Source organism: Coffea eugenioides, chromosome 11, assembly GCF_003713205.1.
Source record: "Coffea eugenioides isolate CCC68of chromosome 11, Ceug_1.0, whole genome shotgun sequence".
NCBI classification, from domain to species: Eukaryota; Viridiplantae; Streptophyta; class Magnoliopsida; order Gentianales; family Rubiaceae; genus Coffea; species Coffea eugenioides.
In genome coordinates, this window is record NC_040045.1 from 40,221,379 (window position 1) to 40,242,737 (window position 21,359).

Genomic DNA, 21,359 nt, shown 5'->3' on the forward strand with positions numbered 1-21,359 from the left:
CGAACTATCTTCATTTTTTTAATGCACAACTTTTCACACGCTTTGTAGACAATGGAATTTTGAAATTTTATCGCGTACACACATTTATATCAAACTTTTAATTGTTGCAAAACAAGATAATCACCAAACACCTAGCAAATCTCTCATAGGAACTGAAAACTTCAACTTCCATAGATGGATTTCTTAAGATACATTTTTTGTAGTAAAAGAAAAATGTTTTAACTTAGTGGAATTTTAAACATTATTTCTTTAAGTAGCATAGACATAATAATTATTGGGAGGGAAGAGAATAATTTGGAACTATCTACATTCTCTAGAAAATTTTCTATAAAGTATCAAAACTCCATGTACCTTGTCTCTTGACTAAAAAATCAAAGTAAGTGGTCCTTCAATTTTTTAAGACATCTGCGGCCAAATTCCATGCTTGTAGGTTGTCCATTTCACTCCAAATACATGGTTCCTTGAATCTTAAAGGCTACAAGGTGAAGTACCTTATATTTTCTCTAATTTCAATTTCAAAAAGCTAAAGTTTCATAGGGAACCTTGTAGAAAGATTATTTCATCACATAGCCTTTCGGTGCACAAACTATTTTACTTTTAATCAACAATTATTATCTCTAGATATCCCTTTTTTTACTTCTTTTATATCATTTGGCATAATGCATATCTCAATGTTACTCCATCATGAAATAAGTCACTTCTCCTTTGAATATGATACTATGTTGGAATTTATCCACTACTATAATCTTAACATAAAAAGCAAAAGCTAACTCTTACTCCCACCAATCCGCTCTTTCTCTCTCTCTCTCTCTCTTTTGACTCCCAAAACAACTCAATATTTTTGTTCTTTTTTTTTCAGACTTTTGTACTTTTACTATACCTATATATGTTCTGCCTTGGCATTGTTTAAAAGAATATTGATCAATAGAGCCAAGGACTGTAGCAGTAGATGTTCGTTCAGAAATTTCAAAGCTTATTGTGAGTTCAAGACACTCTTTCTCTCATGATTTTAAGGAAGTAGGTATAGTCCCGACAGAATGCCACCACAAAACATCAGATGCATTGTTTTTGAAATCCATTGATTTCAATTTCTGCATTAGTCAGAGTTTTTCCCAAGAATTCATATCTTCAATAGATTAATTATCTGCCAATAGCAAGTTTTTTCCTAGTCATATCAAGAAAATTACTACAATCATGCCTAATGTAGAAAAACCCTTCAAGGAAATTCATCAATCCAAACCAATTTCATCGTATTTGTGAAAAAGTACCATCATCGTAGGTACCATTGTAGCAACAAGTCCAAGAATAGAGAATGCAAAGACGGCCCTCAATTCTGATATGAAGGAAAAAAGTTTGAAGGAGTTCTAAACAATGAGTTCTGAATCAAATACAGAAATAGAAGAGGAAAAGAAACCATCATCTGGACCATTTTGGCAATTTCAAAGAAGCAGTAGTTTGAATTATGATAACCGTAGAAATAATACATTAATCCGATCCTTACATTTTCTTTCGCTGAGCAATTGTACTAGTTCAGCTCCAAATCCCAAACCATCAATGATACCAAAGGTTATGCAGAAGCAGCATTCCTAGAAAGATCAGCCATCATCGACAAAACGAACAAATTCATCCGCATCGTCATTCCCAAGTTATAACTTATATAGTTCATATAAAAGTCCTTCATGAAAGAATTATGAAAATAGAGTTAGAATTAATCTTCTTTTGAATATTCCTGACTCTTACATTTCTAAAGATACTGTAGTTTTATTTGATTTTGATTCCTTGTTTTGTAATGCAAAGTCCAAAAAAGAAGAAAAAATGCAATTATTGATCAAACTAGTCATTTCCTTTTCCAGTTGGTAATTTATGTCTAATGTTCTAAATTCATTCCATTGACAACAAAAATTATTTCTGAAAACATCTAAATGAAATATTGAAAATTAATACATTTAAAGCAATAATCTACAATTATGGTTTCAATCAATTTTGCTGTTGTTAAAAAAATTAAATTTTAGCTATGTGTCATAGGTTCTGAGGACAGAAGATCAAGCCATCCTTCATTTGCAGCTATCCCATGCTTTATTTTTCCTTTTTTTCTTTTTCTTACTAATGTTTTCCATTTTTTGAGACAATTAGATGTATGGTTGTGCCTTCTTTTTGAACTTTCATGGTTTCTTTTTGGGCACTTTTTAGCTTGATATTAGTAATCTTAAGAATGGCCATTTGTTTATTCCTTTTGATTTTGGCATCCTTTGTTCTAAGGAGATTAAGACAAGACTTGGATATGAAAATATTATAAAATATAAATCAATCATTTTAGATTGTTGTATTGGAACTATGGTTCAAATTTTCAGTTTAGTTAATTTTACTAGAATTCTAATTCTGATCCATAACTTGTCTTTATGCTTAATTTCACTTGAGTTTCTATGTCTATCTATTATAATACAACATCAAGACTCAATTCTCTATTCTTCATTGAAACTTTCACGGTCTTATACAAAAATATTAGTTAGAACACTATTCTCGACGAATCTTGACATCTTGTAACCCAAACTAATATGAATCTTTTATAAGAACTACTGATGTGAGTCTTTTACAACAATTTAAGCATCTTTTGATGGATTTAGGATATGAATTTTTTACAAAAATTACTAATATGAAGTTGACAAATATGAATTTAAGCATCTTTTCAATAAGAATTTAAGCATTTTTTTTTATGCATTGAAGTTGTCAAATTTTGAGACTGCCTAGCGAAAGGAGAAAGTTTGCCAATTGCAATTTGCAATTATATGAGCATGGGTCATTTGTATTTTGACAAATATGAGGATCTAACTTGTAAAAAATTTTAAAGCGAAAATGTGCAAGAAAATGTAGAAAAATAAACGTAAATGTAAAAGAAAATGAGAAAAACAAAGAATCGACAAATAGATTGCACCAGAATTTCTGATTGCAAAATAAGTTTAGATGCCACCATAATTTCAAAGAAATCATGACAATATAAGATATCTATCTAACTAACTAAATTAATCCATTTAATAGTTAATACACCCAAAATAAAACTAGAGCGTATCCGACATAGAAATTGAATACAAGTCTTACAAGCTTTACAAATCTTGACAAAGTATAATTAAAATAACAAGGTATAACTACAAACTCTAATGTCTTTATTTCAACTCTCAATCCAATCAAATGTTTGATTAATTATCAAATGATGCCGTCAATATCTTCATTTCCAAGTATCAAATTTGAACGACGTTAAACGATCCATTCGAATTATAATATAAAAAATATGTAGATCTAGCATCTTGTAAAAAATTATATGGTTTATCTTGCATCTAGATCATTTGGAATTACACAATTCTATTTTGATTTACTTGTAAAATATATGAACTTACCCTCTTCAACTTCCAATGTAGTTTTGCATATGAGTCGTATAAGTTAGGCGGAATTTTTCAATTGTTCCTTGCATATATAAATAAATCTTTGTCAGACCCAACCAAATTGAATAATTTATCTTTGAATATAACTTCATTTAATTCAAACAAATCTATTAAATGGATGAATTTTGCCATGCATTTACCATGCTCTGACAGTACCCTATCAAGATAAAAAAAAATCTAAAAATCACCCCTCGTATGCCCCTGATACTTATAGTTTTTGTCAAAAAATATTGCTACATGATCACAATCATATCGCGACAAATTATGACTAATTACTATAGGACATTCCATGTTAAATCCAAATTGAAGGGTTACACAATTAACTACAAAAGGACTAGTTGGAATTCTCATGTATGTTTTGATTGATAAAGTGAATAATCAGAAATAAATATGTTGTTTTCATGCATGGTTTGGGATAGATCTTCCATCTCATTGTTGGTACATATTATGATTGTATACATGTATATCTCTAGACTCATGGATATCTTGCCCGAATGGTATGAAAATAGTGCATTGATATGTGCGTTGTGGTATTTATTGTAAACAAATCTGAAATCCTTCAATTCCTGCATGGTACCAAGAATAATCACTAACATAGGCACACCTTTTCTATATAAAATAAAATAAAAATCATAAATTAGTAGAATCAACAGAAAATTTACCATCACAATGTCATAGTTTGGAGCACCTCTTAATTTTTGACTAAAATTTGTTGCAGCACCTATAATACAAAGATGAACCATTAGTCTACAATGTACCTATTTCATTGACAGTTTTGAATATATTATATGTCTAAAGTGCAACAGAAAATAAACTTACACATAAAAAACATGTTCATCTTCATAATTTTCAACATAATCTTTGCTAAACTCTATTACTAATAATTTTTAAAAGGGTAAATTCCATTTTATCCCCTCAAACTATGCCCAAAATCTTACTTCAGTCCTTAAACTTCAAAATGAGACATTTAAATCCTTAAACTATATAATCCGTCCCACTTTACTCCAAATTTTGACGGAATGCACAAAACCTAATAGAATAGTTGCCAATTCATTTAGGTTATAATTATAATTTAATTTAATCAAATCTAATAGGGACATAAATGTAATTTCATGAGACCCAATAAAAAAAATAAAGAGTCAGAGAGATAAAGATAATTTTACCTCTTTAATTAATAATAATTAAAGTTTTTTCCCTTTTTTTAAACAAAAAAGCCATTTTTTTAAAATTTCCTTTTCTTTTATTTTTCCCATTTTTTTCTATTTTCCTTTCACTTCCTTTTCTATTTTTTCCTTTCTTTCTTCACTGCCTTATTCCTCCATTACCGCACATCAATCACTGCTACACCATCATCTCTTTTTTCTCCTGCCATCATCGTCCGCCACACTTTACTACTTCATTCTCCTCCCGGTGATGAATCCAAAAATATGACGTTTATCATAGAAGAAATCACAAAATGTTTGCCATACCAATACATCACCATTTGTACTTATCACAACCTGTAACTTGTTTCCTGTCTCCTCTTTGAATAGCCACCCCACCCAATTTCTTATCCCCTCTTCTTCATTCACCCAATTTCGTATCATAAAGTTGTAGGAGCATTTTTTTTATGTTTTAACGGAAATAATGTAAATGATTTGTTCAAGAAAAGAATACTGCAAACAAATTTGAGATTTCTTGAAAACCAATTTTACAAATACCAACTGAATTTAAAACCAAAAATCTAGAAACATATTTTGAGAAAAAGGGGGAAAAAGAAAAGAACAAAAGACCACCGAGAAAAAGGGTCAATCCTGTTTGATTTGTTTCCCACCAGCCAAATCACGGAATACAAATTTCCTCAAGAGGAAAGTAGTGAGATAAAGAAAATGGTATTCTCCTCCAACCCATTAGCTCTGAGTGTACCCGACCCGGCTTTTGAGTCTTGGCTCCGGGACAAAGATTACCTCGAAATCCTCGACCAACGCACCTCCGACCTGCACCGTCTTTCCACCTCCAATTCCGCCGCCGCCACACGATCCATCCTCTCTTCCTCCTCCTCCAACACCACCGCCACCACCATCCCTTATGGCCTCGTTATCTCCCTCTTTTCCCACTTAAAATTTTTTGTTGATATTGATTTGGTTTCTGATATTTAAAATTTTTTGTTGTGATTATGTTACAAGAATTAACAAATGGAGGGCTGCGAGTCAAGGGTAGGATCAGAGCTTCTGGTGGCAAACGGTGATAGTGGGTGGCATGGGCAGTGTGTGGCTGGGATGAAGGGAGAGATGGGGAGGAAGAGAAAGAAGATGAATGAATAATTTTTAAAATTTTGGAGTGTATCAAAAGTTTTGGATTTCATGAAATAACACTTATGTCCCTGTTGGATTTGGTTAACTTTAATTATAATAATAACTAACAGAATTGACAACTATTCCGTTTGGTTTTGTGCATTCTGTTAAAAATTAGAGTAAAGCGGGACATGTTTTATAGTTTAAGGATTTAAATGTCCCATTTTGAAGTTTAGGGATTGAAGTGGGATTCTGCTTATAGTTTGAGGGGACAAAATAAAATTTTTCCTTTTTAAAATAAACATGATCATAATGTTGAACTTTCACAATACATTTCCTTATATTATCAAAGTGTCCAAGATTAGAATAGAAAATTAGCAAACTGTTAACTTTTATGCCCTATACTTATAGTTCTTGTCAAAGAATATTGCTCATTGACCAATATCGTAACTAGGACCTTCCATGTTAAAGACATATTAAATGGTTGCATAATCAATTAGAGATAAACTACTTAGAACCCTCATAATCCTTTCACACTAGTGGAGTATTGATTGGTAAAGTGAACGATCGGCAATTAATGTATTATTGTTGATTTGAAAAAGATTGTACACACCATTATTGGTAATACTACAAGAATAAATAAATAAATACATACATACATACGTATATGTGTGTGTATCTATATATATATATATATATATCACTAGACTTATAAATCAAATAAGTTAATAACTTCTATGTTTGCCAATTGTGTTATATTATGATGAATGATATTGTTTAATGGTTAAAATTAGGATGTCTTGAAGGTTTTAAAAGATTTTTCACCTACCATCCAAAACTTGTATAATATTAGAAACGATCCATCCTTTCCATTTACATTTGTTACTTATGAGATTGATAATTATTCGTATTTTAAATTTGTAAAATTGTTCTAAGAGTCAAACAAATTGATCTCACCATCCAATATTCAATCTAATTCGAAAATATAATACCAAAAGAATGGATACTAAATTGTCTCACATAAAATTTTTTTATGATTTTAAACTTTTTTAGTCTGCTAATCAATTCAACATTCAATGTTCAAATATGTTACTTGTGGAAAACTTTTAAGTTTAGAATGGATATTTTTAAACGTTCATAATAAATAAAAATATTTTTAACTGAAGCGAGTATAGTATTTGTAGGTTGGGTAAAATTATCAAATTACTATCATGTCCCTTTTTTCTTTATGAGTGGATATATTTTGTCTATATTGTGTGATCAAAATAATTATATAAAATGATATTTAATCTATTGATGTAAATAAGGCCAAAATTTATAATTAAAAAGAGAAATTTTGTTATGAACACGTCCTCTCATCACTATCAAGCATAATTGACAAAATTGATTCCACTTTCCACTCTCAAACTTATATCATTTTTATATTTTGCGCTCTAAACTTTAATTTTGGATACTTACACCCTAAACTCTAAATTGTGGATACTTTGGATCTTAAACTCTCTCAAAAAATTTTTTGTTTAAATCCAACTAATGATAATTTTAGCAAAATAATCAGTATAAATGAACTACCAAATCAATAAAAATGTACCGAAAATGATTAAAATATGTCAAACTATCATAGCAAAAATAAAATAATACATTATCATTAATTTGCACCATTTTTTATTTTATTAATTTTGCTAACAATATTGGTGATTACGAGTTCATCCTAATTGATAATTGATTCAATTTAACTTCTTGAGATACGTTTAGCATGTATTTCGACTAGTAACAAAAGATCTATTGAAAGTAAAGAAAATAATATACATAAATACATCTCTAGAATCAACATTTGAACTAATATTTTTAGCACGTGTCTATCTTATTTAAGATTTTTATACTATTTTTGGTAAAAAAAAAATGAAAAAAATGTTATGTTGATTGTCATATATGGTTTCTTGATTGTAAAATTTCTACAAAAATTAGAATTGAGAACACAAGAATAAGATTTTATTTTAGATTATGCGATTTCATTGTAATGAGTAGATAGCTCAACTGTAGAATTTGTAAAATTAAGGTTTTAGAATTTATACAATCCTTTTGACATTAATGTTTATGTCTCCAACAAAAAATATTTAGATTCAATTGTAGAAACTGTATTTGAAATTCTATTTTAATAATGCTTTCTGTCATTTTTAGATGATTAGACATATGGTGTTACTTTAGTTCTTTTTGCACTTTGAACGTTTCTTTTAGTCAAATTTTTATCTCGATATTAGTAATTCAGAACGTGATCATTTGTTTGCTTCTAAGAACTAGATTTGGATCTAAAATTTGCATGAAAAGATATCAATGATTGTAAATTCTTATAGTAGAGTAGCAGTTCAAAACATCGATTTTGTTTATTATTAAAGTGGACTTCTATTATATACATGGTTTGGAAGAGATCTTCCATCTCATCGTTGGTACATACTATCATTGTATACCTGTATATCTCTGGATTCATACACATCTTACTCAGATTGTATGAAATTAGTACATTGACATCTGTTTTGTGGTATTTATTATAAATAAATTTGAGTTCCTTTATTTTTTGTATTGTATTAAGAATAATTACCAAAATGGGCATGTCTTTTGTATATAAGATAAAAAAATTATAAATTAGTAGAATCAACAGAAGAATATACCATCGCAATATGCCATAATTTGGAATACCTTTTAATTTCTGATTAAAATTCTCTGCAGCACTTAGATACAAAAATAAAATATTAATTTATTATGTACCAATTTTATTGGCTATATAGAATATATTATAAGTTTTATGTGTAATAGAAAATAAATTTACTCGTAAAAACTATAGCCATTTTCATAACTTTCACCTAATGATTAGTATATTAAAAATAATTATTAATCACTTTAAATAGGTAAATAGAAAAACATAATTTCAAACAGAAGAAATATGCAACAAACAGAAAAATAAACACATAAATGGAAAAAGAAAAATAGGAGTAGCAATTAAATATTTGCATCAAGTGATAAATGTAAAAGCATATACATTTATGAAAAGTTAAAGATAGTTACTTTAAAGGTAAAAGAGAACCAAGTCCATGATGAAAACTAATGGCTCTGTTTGATATTTATGGTCTCCAAATGCCTGAAACTAATCCGAAGTGCTGTAAAACTCCTTGGTGCTTGAATATGAGAAAAGCATGAATTAAGGAAACACTAAACACCTGTCGACAAAATGAATGGCTATACTTTGACTGATCATTAAGCTAACTCCAGATCCCACACGAATAATAAGCATGGTTTCAATAACAATGTTGTTAGTTTCACACCATTAGCTCTTACTGGTAAGTGTCAAATTTATAGAAATACATGTTTTTTCTCAAGCCACAAAATATAGATTTAGAAATATGATTAATAAAAAAATTTAGCTTCCAAAAGGCAAATTGCAATCGAATGAAAGCTGCCGTAAAAGACCATTTTAGTTCAAATTATTATGATAAAGACCAAATGCGCTGAAAGTATCAGAGTAGGGACTAAATTGACTAAAACAAAAGTTTAGCGAGAAAATCTATTTTTGTAACAAATTGAAGGTCAGAATAAGCAATTTACAAGTGCGGGGACTAAATTGACTAAAATAGATGTTTAGCCTAACGAAAACAAGATATACTTTACATTTGTTAGCATCTCATACCATTGTCTTCAAAAACTACTCGAAAGTTGTTTGAAGACCGAACTGTGGTCTGTAGAGTTCATGAGAGTTTAGATTCTAGTGTAATTTGTAAACTAGGCCATTTCTGCTGGCAATTTTAACATTCCCAAAACAGGAATGGAAGATAACTATATATTATCAGTACATAATGATCTAAAGTATTTTTGAACTTTATCAAACCAATTAAAAGCGTCATTTCTCTGTTTCAAGTCGATGTCAAAGAACAGCAGAAAGAACCTGCTGGTGATTAGATTCAGAATCAAACGCCATGTTGAAGACAATTGGTAGTCCATCACTGGGTATGATAGAAAGAAAGATACTACCAAGTAGCAAAACTGCAAGTAGAGAAGGACTTAAAATTTGAACGAAACCAGCGAAAGTGGAAAGAGTATAGCGGTTACTCAAGGAAACAAGATCCAAGGAGAAGAAGGGCAAGTTACAGTACTATATTTTAGAGCAATACATAGATAATTACAAAGCTTTTGAGATCAATGACTGAAGTCGATACCTCAACTTTCAGTTCAAGATGTTTGCCTGCATATACAGGTAGACCAAAAAACAATAGCAACACAGCACCATTAGACCATACCTTACCCCTATAACCTCATGGTTTCCAACATGAAGACCACCACCACCACCCCCTACCAAAAAAAACCAAAAAAAAAAAAAGAAAAATAGAAAGAATCATCATAGCACCAGAAAAGCATTACTCTCAGTAATGTTAATTTGTTAGTAGAACTAATCATTAACCACAACCTTAGTGACAGCATTTTGGTGCAAGCTTAGTAAGGCACACTGAGTTTGGTAGAGACTGAAATAACAAGATGATTTGATAATACACTACTGAGTTTGGTAGAGACTGAAATAACAAGATGATTTGATAATGCACTGTCTTCAGTGTAAATACACTAATCAACGTTTATGAACAAGTTAATTTATTCCAAAAGCAGAAAGAAAACTATGAATAAAGACAAATCATGAGATAGCAAAAATTAGCATTGCTTCAGCAACAGTGCTTTCTTTTTACATCACTTGCTATTGGAGGAAATCCCAAATTTATAGTGCATTCCCAGAGGTTGGTTATGCAGTATACCACTACATTAGTCGATGATCAGTAGTCATTCACAATTACACTTGTTTAGTCAGCAATGCAGAAACCCCACCTCTGCAAAAACAATAAATTAGACAATATGAATTTAATCAATCATTCCAAAATTTTTCCTCTGATTACTACTCATTTAGCATCAGAAAGAAACCATCACCTTTCCACCGCTACTGCGTTTCAGGAACTTTGTACTTCTCTGCAGTAATCTCTATCAACCACAAGCCCGGGAACAAAGTCTGCCAAATAACATAAGACCTCAAAATCAATGAAATAGTAAAATGTACCATAATAAAAATGCATATAAAAATCCCACATTTATAAAAATCAAATCCTGCAAGGATCAATTGCAGATGACAATCAAATGTACGAGGGATGAAATTGACTTACATCCAAATTTTTTTGTATATATTTGCTACGTTTCTGAGGCCTGCGAGGTGGCCTTCGACCAGCAATAGCCAAGAAATCCTCTTCGATCTCTTGTCGTGTAATAGAAACCGAAAACTTAGCTCTTTCTTTCTTCTCATTGCTCGGAGAAGCGGTAGCAGTGGTGGCGCCACCACTTCTCAGCCTTGGTGACGACTTATTGTTCTCCGCCACCGCTACCCTCGACGGTGAAGCCCCAAAATTGGGTTTCGCAAAATCCACCTTCAAACTCTTCTCGGGTGAAGAACCATCGCCACTGCCGCCGTTACTGGTCTCGGCACCGGCTAAGGAGCATCCGTTACCGGACGGCGCCTTACAGGCCGCCCTCCTAGTCCTTAAGTTCCACGGTCGCGCAGCTGCCTCAGCAATCTCCGACGCAGTAGTAGCAACCGTTGCCACCAAAGTCGATGGCGCCTGCACCAACGATGGTAGATTATCATGTTGCTCATTTGGCTCAAGCCCCTCCCTCAAAATTGCATCTTTCATCTTATCCGCTGCTATTTGAAGATCAAACATAAGCTTCTCCCTCACCGCAGCGATCCCATCACCACCTCCATCTCCATTCTCTGCTGACTTGATTTTTTGACGACACTCAGTAGCAACGACACTAGCCGACGAAGACGACGCCAGAGGAGGAGGAGGCATCAAACTCAAACCCACTTTCTTAGAATCGGATCCACGGTGATAATCCACCAGAACAATAGATGGGTCATCACATTTCTCCCTCTCCTTCCTCTTCCCGATGATGGACACAACATCAGTAGAAGAAGAAGAATTCAAATTCCCATTTCTATTACCATTACTAGTATTAAAAGCAGCAACTAGTGAGGAGGAAGATGAAGGACGGCGTTGGACGGTGGAGATTTCGCCGTTAGAGTTAACCTTCATACATCGTAAAAACTTCTGATTACCCCACCGTAATCCAAACGGCAGGTTGAAATTATGCAAAGGCTTGGATGATGATGAGGATGGCAATGATCGTTCTCTTTCTCGTTCTAAACCCATCGCCATTAACCCAATATCTTTCTTCTTCTTTTTCTTCGGTGTCTGTAGTAATATTCAAATATGGGCTATAACATTCAATGGAAAAAAAAGAGTAATTTATTAGTGAGAAAGACTCGAAAAGCTTATTTGAGGTGTAATTGTAATCTGCATATCTTTTCTTCTAGCTTTCCGTTTGTAGGGGAGTAATCGATCAGCGAAAAAGATGGTTTGCTGAATTTTGATGGTTGTGGAGAAAAATTGGCCAAGAATGTAAGTTTATATATGGGAGGCCAGGGGCAGAGTGGACAGAAAGAGAGAGAGAAAAAGAGAGAGAAGGAGAGACTTTGGGGCGGTTCTAACGTTCGGGTTATGCCATGTTAATCCCATAAGCTGCTTACTATCCTACGCAAATGTGTGCTGTGCGCACTGTAGTTTTGTCCTGTACGACGTCATTGGAAAGGTTTTTATTCTTTTTCCCAAATTTATAGTTTATTGCTTCTACTTTTCCTTTTATTCAGCGGTCTGATAATTGGTTTGAGAGGCAGTCTCAGCCAAAGTGGTAAAAGTAAATTCACTTTTGCACTAGGCAAATATGTCTTTTTATTTCTCATTAATAGTTGCTATTTAATATTTTATTTTAGGGACTTGAGCATCTTTGAGTTTAAATTCAATCTTGGGTTTGGTTCGAGTCAATGTTAATAGAACTCGAGTCGAGTTTTGACTCGAGCTACTCGAGATGGGTTTGCAAGCGGCTGAACTTGTATGCAACCCCATTTGAGATGATTTATGTTTCTTTTTGTTTTAGTTATGTCATTGTGTCGCAAAATCAGATAGCCTTCTGAATATCAAGTTTTAAGATTAAAAGGGAAATGATGACAACAGTTGATTATGCAGATTAAAAAAGATTCATGTGAAATTCCTTAATGTTGCTTGAGAACAAAAATGATGCATGCATTTGCTGAACCTCGATTTCATTTTTCTAACTTTACATGTTTTTTGAAGAGAAGATGCAAACAATTGTGAATAGTGATCGGTGTTGACAATTCATTCTTCTTTGTAAAATAAAGGAGAATTAACATTGAGCTATATGCTCAATTGGGTCAATTAACTTGATAGAAGAAAAAGAAAAAAATGGGGTCAATTAACGTTGATGTATGTCATTTGAAAGAGAGTGAGAAGTCCAAAGGAATGTGCAATAGAAAACATTACAGCTAATGTATACAAAATCTTGTTTCTTCATAAATATGTGAGATAAAAAAGTAGTTAAGAAATGTGTTGATGATATAAACAAATAAAATTGTGTAAATAACTCACCATTCAAACAATAAAAGAATTTTTCATTGATTGTTAAGTTTTTCTAGACTTACAATGTATGTTTGAAAAAGATCCCTTTAAGTTTTATTTAGTTACAATATTCTGTGAAATTGATTTGCATCTTCAAATTGCTCATTGCCGGAAGTGGTGTACCTAAAAATTGAGTTTCAAGAAGATGAAAGACCAATTCCATCAATTATTTACCAAGGGGGAGAAAAAAAATTAAACAAATGGGCCCACTAAAGAGGAAGACCGATTATGTACCAAAAAATAAAGGAGGAAGACCGATTCCATCTACTTCAAGAAACAAAATTATAAGAAACGCAAAAGCTTGGTCAACATACCCCCCAAAATGGTAGGATGCTAAAGAAGTAGTTGGCCCCTTGCCATATTCCACAAGCTTAATTCTTTTTCTTAGTATTTCTTTTTAGCTTTTTTGACTTATTTTTAAGTGTAGCTAACATGTAATTTAGGGTTGGCTAATATATTCAATTTGATATTTGGCTAATATGTGCTAATTAATTAAGAGTCAAACATAGCAAGGAGGTACTACTAAGTACGTATGGTTTGAAGCCAATTATTAGCAAATTAGAAACACTTGTAGTACGTTGGGTTTGGATCCCTTTATTGCACCATTCCGTTTTGCAATGAGCATCCATGCAAAATCCCAAAATTACAATCTTCTTTTTTAAAAAAAAAATATTCCCTCTTCTCAAGTAATATTTTTAGATTTTTGTTTCCTTCTCTTGGTGAATATCATCTCTAATTCATCTTTGAATAGAAAAATGAAAAACCATGGATTCTAACTACAACCTAAAGAATTGCAACTTTTTTTTCATAATTATCTCTTGTTAAAAATTAACATGAACTATCTATTTTGTACTGATTTTCTATTTGAGTAAGTAAACAATTTTTATGAAAAATTAAGGGTTTGTTTGCCATCCGTGTTTTAGATGGTGTTTTAAAAAGACAAAATTTGGGTAAAACACCATCTGTATTAACACTCTAAAACATTCATAAGTTTTAAAAGAAAATGCCAAAAAAAATCTATAGGTGGATAGCAATGGTAGATGGTGGAAGTTGCCGGTGGTGGGGGGTGCTTGTTGGTAAGGGAGGGAGAAAGGGATGCTTTAGAAAAATAGGGTGTTTTGAATAATTTTTTTTTCTAAAACAACCATAATAAATTACAATAAAATTTTAAACAAATACTCCAAGAACACACTATCCAGATGAATCTTAAATAAAACTAGAGATCTATGAACGTATGCTTTAGAGAAAGATTATTAAAAAGAGAAGCTTTGGCAACAATTCAATCGAATGACCTTTTAGGCATTATCCAATACTTATTTCGTTGCTATAAACAACATCACGTGTTTTACGAGAATTGGTTTCTCTAAGCAATTTAAGAGAAAATCATCCAAAACGTCCCTCACATTTTGTAAAATAATTTTTTTCGTCCCTCACTTTTAAAAGTGTAATTTTATGTCCCTTACATATTTACATCAGTCAAATTTAGTCCCTAACTAGGTTTCCGATCATTTTTTGGCCAGAATTCATCACGTGCAAGGCACGTGATCATTTTTGAAGCGTAAATTTGTTAAATTATATTTTACATATTTGATCTATAGTCCTCCACATTTTATAAAATAAATTTTTTCGTCCCTTACATTTTATAAAATGATTTTTTCATCCCTCACATTTCACAAAATGAATTTCTCCATCCCTCATATTTCAAAAAATGAATATTTCCATCCCTCACTAATTATGTATGTGAGGGAAACCCTAAAAAAAAAAATGTGTGTGAATACATTTTGTTTAAACACATGTATATGTCTATTTGATTTTGCTTAATAATACGAATAGTATAAATATATGTATGTGTCTATTTGATTTCACTTAACAATACGAATACCATATATTATACGTGATCATTTGATTTCATCTAGTATTAGCTAGTAAAAAATCTTGCATTCATTGTCAAGTTGGCCAATAAAACTATTTTCGGTCAAAATACAATAAGAATATGCAAATTAAGGTTCTATTGGTAAATATTAGTCATAATCATACAAAAAGAGAAGATAGCCCACAAGTTGGGCCCAATTACATACATGTGTTTATGCTATTATTATTAAGCAAAATCAAATAGACATATACATACATGTGTTTAAAAAAATGTATTCACACACATAATTAGTGAGAAATGAAATATTCATTTTTTGAAATGTGAGGGATGGAGAAATTCATTTTGTGAAATGTGAGAGATGAAAAAAATCATTTTATAAAATGTGAGGGACGAAAAAATTTATTTTATAAAATGTGGAGGACTATAGATCAGATTATGTAAAATATAATTTGACAAATTTACCCTTCAAAAATGATCACGTGCCTTGCACATGATGGATTCCTGCCAAAAAATGATCGAAAACCTAGTTAGGGACTAAATTTGTCCGATGTGAATATGTAAGGGATATAAAATTACACTTTTAAAAGTGAGGGACGAAAAAAGTTATTTTACAAAATGTAAGGGACGTTTTGGATGATTTTTCCTTTTTTTTTTCTAAAACAACCATAATAAATTACAATAAAATTTTAAACAAATACTCGAAGAACACACTATCCAGATGAATCTTAAATAAAACTAGAGATTTATGAACGTATGCTTTAGAGAAAGATTATTAAAAAGAGAAGCTTTGTGCAACAATTCAATCGAATGACCTTTTAGGCATTATCCAATACTTATTTCGTTGCTATAAACAACATCACGTGTTTTACGAGAATTGGTTTCTCTGAGCAATTTAAGAGAAATTTTACTCGATTGGTAGTACTTTTCGTTATACTCAATCCATATTACTTTCTGTAACTATATGTGATTTAACATTTATACTTTTCCCTAAAAAAATTTTGGAAACTCGTAAATTAACTATTTCGATCTCAACTAATGCTTAAAGAAAACATTGCTGTTTTTTTTTTCTAGCTACAGGAATCAAAAAGGGGGAGGGGTGATTAAAGAAAAGACTATAATATAATACTTCATGGCAAAACAAAGATGGACCAGAGATTAGTAGTTAGCTCTTTAGCATCAAGCTGATCAACAGTCTCTTTCTAATTAATGATAGCAAGACCAGATTAAAGTTAAAAACCAAGGCCCTATTTGGCAAATGAGTTTTTTTGGATGTCTGTCTAAAACTTTACTATATAATTTACTGTAGGAGTTGTAAGAAAAATTTTTGAAGTGTATAATTTTTTGGATATTTTGAAGTGTAAAATTTAAAAATTTTGAGAAGTTTTTGATATTACTGTAACTAAAGTTGTTAAAAAACTTGTAACAGACAAACTTGGCCAAAAACTTGTTTGTCAAATAGGTCTCAAATTATAGCTAGAGAATTTTCTGGAATAAATGTTAGTTTTAGTTGGTCGCCTCCCCCCTAGTTCATTCAAATTGCAGAGGCCTCCCCCTCTAATTCTTAAAAACCATTAATTTCTCCCCCAGTTTATATATGACTACAACTCTTTGTTCAGGTGCTTGATAACACAAAGAACCACAAACACAGATTTCATCGAACAACTCCTTGTCCAAGTACTTCAGATTTGATACCACAAAAAACCACAAAAAGCACGGTAAGGTTTAGTTACATGCCTATGCTTGAAATTTTTGAGTTTCAGAAACTTTCTTTTCTATTTTGTCCAAAAATCCTCAAGATATACGGCATTCTTTTGAAAAGAAAGTTCATGATTAAGATGAGTAAAAAGGAACGAAAGGCTGTAGGTATGTATCTTTATTTGATTTTGTATAGAAAAAATATTTGTTTTATTTGATTATTGTTAATAATCCCATGCACTCTAGTACTTGTTATTAATCCCTCAATTTCTTGAAGGGATTTAGCTTATCATGTATATACATATAATAACAATTATTATTTTTTCTTACATTTATACACTTTTCCTATATGATTCCCCTATATTTATACACTTTGCCTAATTAATCTTATACTTCTAAAATTCTAATACCTGACATATGGACACTCGTTAGACAGATTGTTTCTTGAATATGTTCAATGCCCCTTATATAAAGCTAGCTAGTTAAGCATTGGAACTTATAATTTTGCATATGGAGCTGTTATACCCGTAAGCTTGAATTGCATAGTGAAATGTACATAAATATAGAACTTAACGTAATAACATGCGAAAAAAAACATATTATCTCACCTTAAAATTTGTGTCTCAAACTCAACATCATCTCTTCAAATTAGAATCAACCCATCTTTCACCCTTGATTGTACTATGCAATCATCCGGTGATTGTAAGATTCTTACAAGGTCTGTAGCAGGATTCTTCATAAACATGGAGGGTCATTAGCTAATTTTCCCAATAAAGTTCGTGCACCATTTCATTCTCGATTGCGAAACTTCATAAATCCTTTGAAATTCAAATGGAATGAATGGAATTTTTCCATAGTGCCAGTTCGTAAATCTTTCCATGGTAAAGCTGATAAATAGGTGAGCTAATGAGCATGTAACTATCTTTTTTTTTTTTTTTGCTTCTTTTTTCTCATGATTTAATGGAAATTAAAGAAGGACGAATAGGAATATATTGAACAATAAGAAAATACACTTCAATATAGGTTTTTGGGTCAAACCATCCATAGAAACAACTTTAAAACATAATAGAGATAAAATATTATTTGAGTACAAAGCATTTGTTTTGTTTAACTAAGCCATGGATTCCTGAACAACACAAGCGATAGTGATTTCTTCGACAAATGGGTACGTATTTCAAATGAAAACGACCCCAAAAAGAAAGAATGTTTCAAGCGAAAGAAAGCCCCACTTCATTTCACATTCCCAATGTACAGCCATAAAATATTGGCTATTGAGCTTCAGATAGGGGGAAGATTTAGCAAGCAAATAATCTTAGAAACACTCCTTGGAGCACAATCAACTGGGGCCTTGAATATTCAGAAAAAAAATGTATAAATTGGACAACTACAAATCTGTGATGGTAATCCTTCATTTAGCGTATTACTTGTCATAATTAAATTGCAAAATGGAAAGTAACAAATTGCAAGGTCTATCCTGCTGGCAGTTTCTGCTGTTTGTTTTGAAATTTATACCTTCAAGAAAAAATTGTCCACTGATGTTAATAGATTTTCTTTGGTCACCTTATTATTGTGAACAAATTATTTAATTACATCATAAATACATTTTCAATCGCCATTTTTCCCTTCATCTTTATAACAATCTTTTTGTTTTACAATCACATCACAAAGAGTGTTATAGTGGTATTCTAATCAGTTTTTTTTAAAAAAAATAATCCTCTATTCGAAGATGTTTGTCATGCTAGCTGAAAGCTGAAGGAACCCTAATGCAGAGTATCTTCTTCCCTTTTTGAACATGTAAAAAACCATTTTCCATAATTGAGCAAATATGAAAAAACCATTTGGGATAAAACCCTTCAAGTTTGTTATCTCCTAAGCCTATTCTTTGGAACTTTGACAACTTCTAATGGGGTAAAGCAAACAATAATACCAACGAAGTTTTTGTTCTGAGTAGTCAATTTATTAGCTCAAAAAAAAGCCAATTGAAAGTAAAACACTGGAACAAGAGCATAAATGTAAGCTTTCACTTAAGATATCAAAATTTCAACATTGAAAACTTAATTGATTAGAGAGGAAATACCAATTTCGTTCAACTTTTCCATCATTCCCCTCTTCACTTTCCTTTACACGTGTAGGAGAGGAGAACATGAATCAAAGAAAGCTTACGTAAGACCATTCTGTTGTTAAAGAATAAAAAAATTTTTGGTTTTAACTATGAAACATGGAAAGCAATGCAAAATCATAAGGAATTATGAAACTAAAGGCTTAATCAGAAGGGTAAAAATTTAATTTATCCAAACTTTAATTGCAATGTATTTCCAATCTAAAAACTTTAGTAATTAAAAATCTATTTGTGAGACAATAGTTACAATGTACCCAATGCATTTATTAATTCAATCTCTTTGTAAGTTATAACTTCTCCATCTGCACAAGACTCGGGGCAGTGTCTGTACATCGCGCAGGTGTTTGGTGCCTATGATTAGAGAGGATTTTTCATTGGACAAATAACAGTACACTCTGGAAAGAAATAGTCATCAAATATGACAAAACTAATAATAATACATTCTAATTGCAGCACACACTTGTACACTTTATTTGATTAATGCTTTTATAATTTTATCATTCCCAAAAGGTCCCTACAGATGTCAGTTGAAAATCGCTTAAGAGCAGACATAAGTTGTTTAAAACAAAGGGATATCCTCCAACAGTTAGTTATAGTAATGTGTTAATTGCATAATATGTTAATATGTTTTTGTGTTAATTGTACAACAAAAACTATACTTCAATTAAATGTGTCTATAATACCATTTCAGTAATTATACTAACACATAAGCTTATATGAGTTGTATTCGATGCAAAAATGGTTGTAAAATAATTTCATATTTCAGGAATACCCAGATGTCTCCACAAATTAAAGATTTAAATATACCAAAATAAGAGCATTTCGGTAAATATATCTAAACATATGCTGCCCTCAGTTATATCAAAAACCTTTAAAAAACTACACAACATTTCACATTTTCAAAAAACTCCTATACATGCTGGTGAAATTCAAACCCCCTTTATAAGGATATCGAATAATTTAACTAGAACCAACAAAGACGTGCAATATCAAGCTACTACCCAACATGCATAAGGAGCAACAAACAACTATATTTTGATGGCTTATGAAATGGCAAAAAAAGGAATCAAATATTCTTAAAACCATTAAAATAGTCATACAAAAATTTGAAGCTTAGAATTAGAGCGGGAGATCGACTTCAACGGCTACTTGGTGATTCCCCATGCAGAATAGGTACAAAGTAAAACCGACCATCTACCTTTTCCCAGCTACCCAGCTCCCCACCACCATCTTTAGATCTTTCTAAGAATCCCATTAATCCCGTATAACTTTTTGCACTAATTAAACTATAAAAACCTCAAGCTTGCCTAATGAAACCTTATCAGAAAAACCTCAAAACTAGCCACATTCTCTGAATACAACAGTTTCCTGCTCCAGAAAATGCCCAAGAAACTAAAATCATCATCAGCCTTTTTGCAGAAAGTATCAAGGCTCCTAAGAGTCCCTATTTTTATCGCCAGAATGAGGAAATCCATCAATATTCCAAGAATTATTTCACTCAAAAAGTCAAGGAAAATCAAGAAATTCATGCTTCTCAGGCATTACAAGTATGGGTACGTTCAGGAGTATCAATTCTCCCCTTCAAATAGTCCATTCCTGCCGTACAACTGCAGAAAGCCAATCAACAAGAGGAGATATAAAGATTTGTACTCCATTTTATTCATTGGAAAATGCTTAGGTATGAACGAGGCAGAAAAGGAATACAGGGGCTTTCCATTGGAGTCGAAGTTTTTGCCTGCTATTGAGGATACTATTGCAAAAGATTTATCTGAACAATCAGAGTTAAGTGGGGAAGATGATGAGCACTCAATTGATGAAAGGGCTGAGAAGTTTATTGAAAGGTTCTATGAGAATATGAGAATTCAGAGGCAAGAATTACTCATGCAGTTCGATCCATTAATGCTGGATGCTGATTGCTGAATACACGAGAGAGCTGCAAAAATGTTGTCATCTTTTTGTTTCCAGATCATGATCATAATTCTTTTTGCAAAGTTTTGTTCCTAATTTTTTTGAATCTCCTTATGAATTTTTGTTTTGTGACTGAAGGAAATTTTTTTTTCTGTCCGGTCAAATGTATTGCCAAAGAATTTCTTAATAGAGAACTGTAGTCAATTTAAAATTCATTGAAAATGCAACAAAACCTATAGGGTTAGTATCCAGTCCTTAACCGGTACAAACTGCAACTAGTTCAAATTGCAAGCTTATTGAATTACACTTTTTACATAGTTCATCATCTGCTCTTCAAATGTGAATGGATGTGGTAGTTATGGATTTTTATTTTCATTGTTACTAATAAGGACTTTGTTGAATTCATTAGCACTCAGGTTTTTACTCCACCAGCTATTTGTCCAATATAAATGACACCATTATCACTACTTATCTCTTCATCTGTTGGAGTTGATGTACGCA

The 21,359-nt window shown here is 31.7% G+C and overlaps 1 protein-coding gene across 1 annotated transcript; it reads left to right on the forward strand.

Moving 5' to 3' along the window:
* The first annotated feature begins 20,330 nt into the window (after positions 1 to 20,330).
* On the forward strand, positions 20,331 to 20,870 carry LOC113752578. The gene has a single exon (XM_027296685.1). It carries the CDS (start codon positions 20,331 to 20,333, stop codon positions 20,868 to 20,870), a length of 540 nt encoding a protein of 179 aa, XP_027152486.1.
* The last annotated feature ends 489 nt before the right edge of the window (positions 20,871 to 21,359 follow it).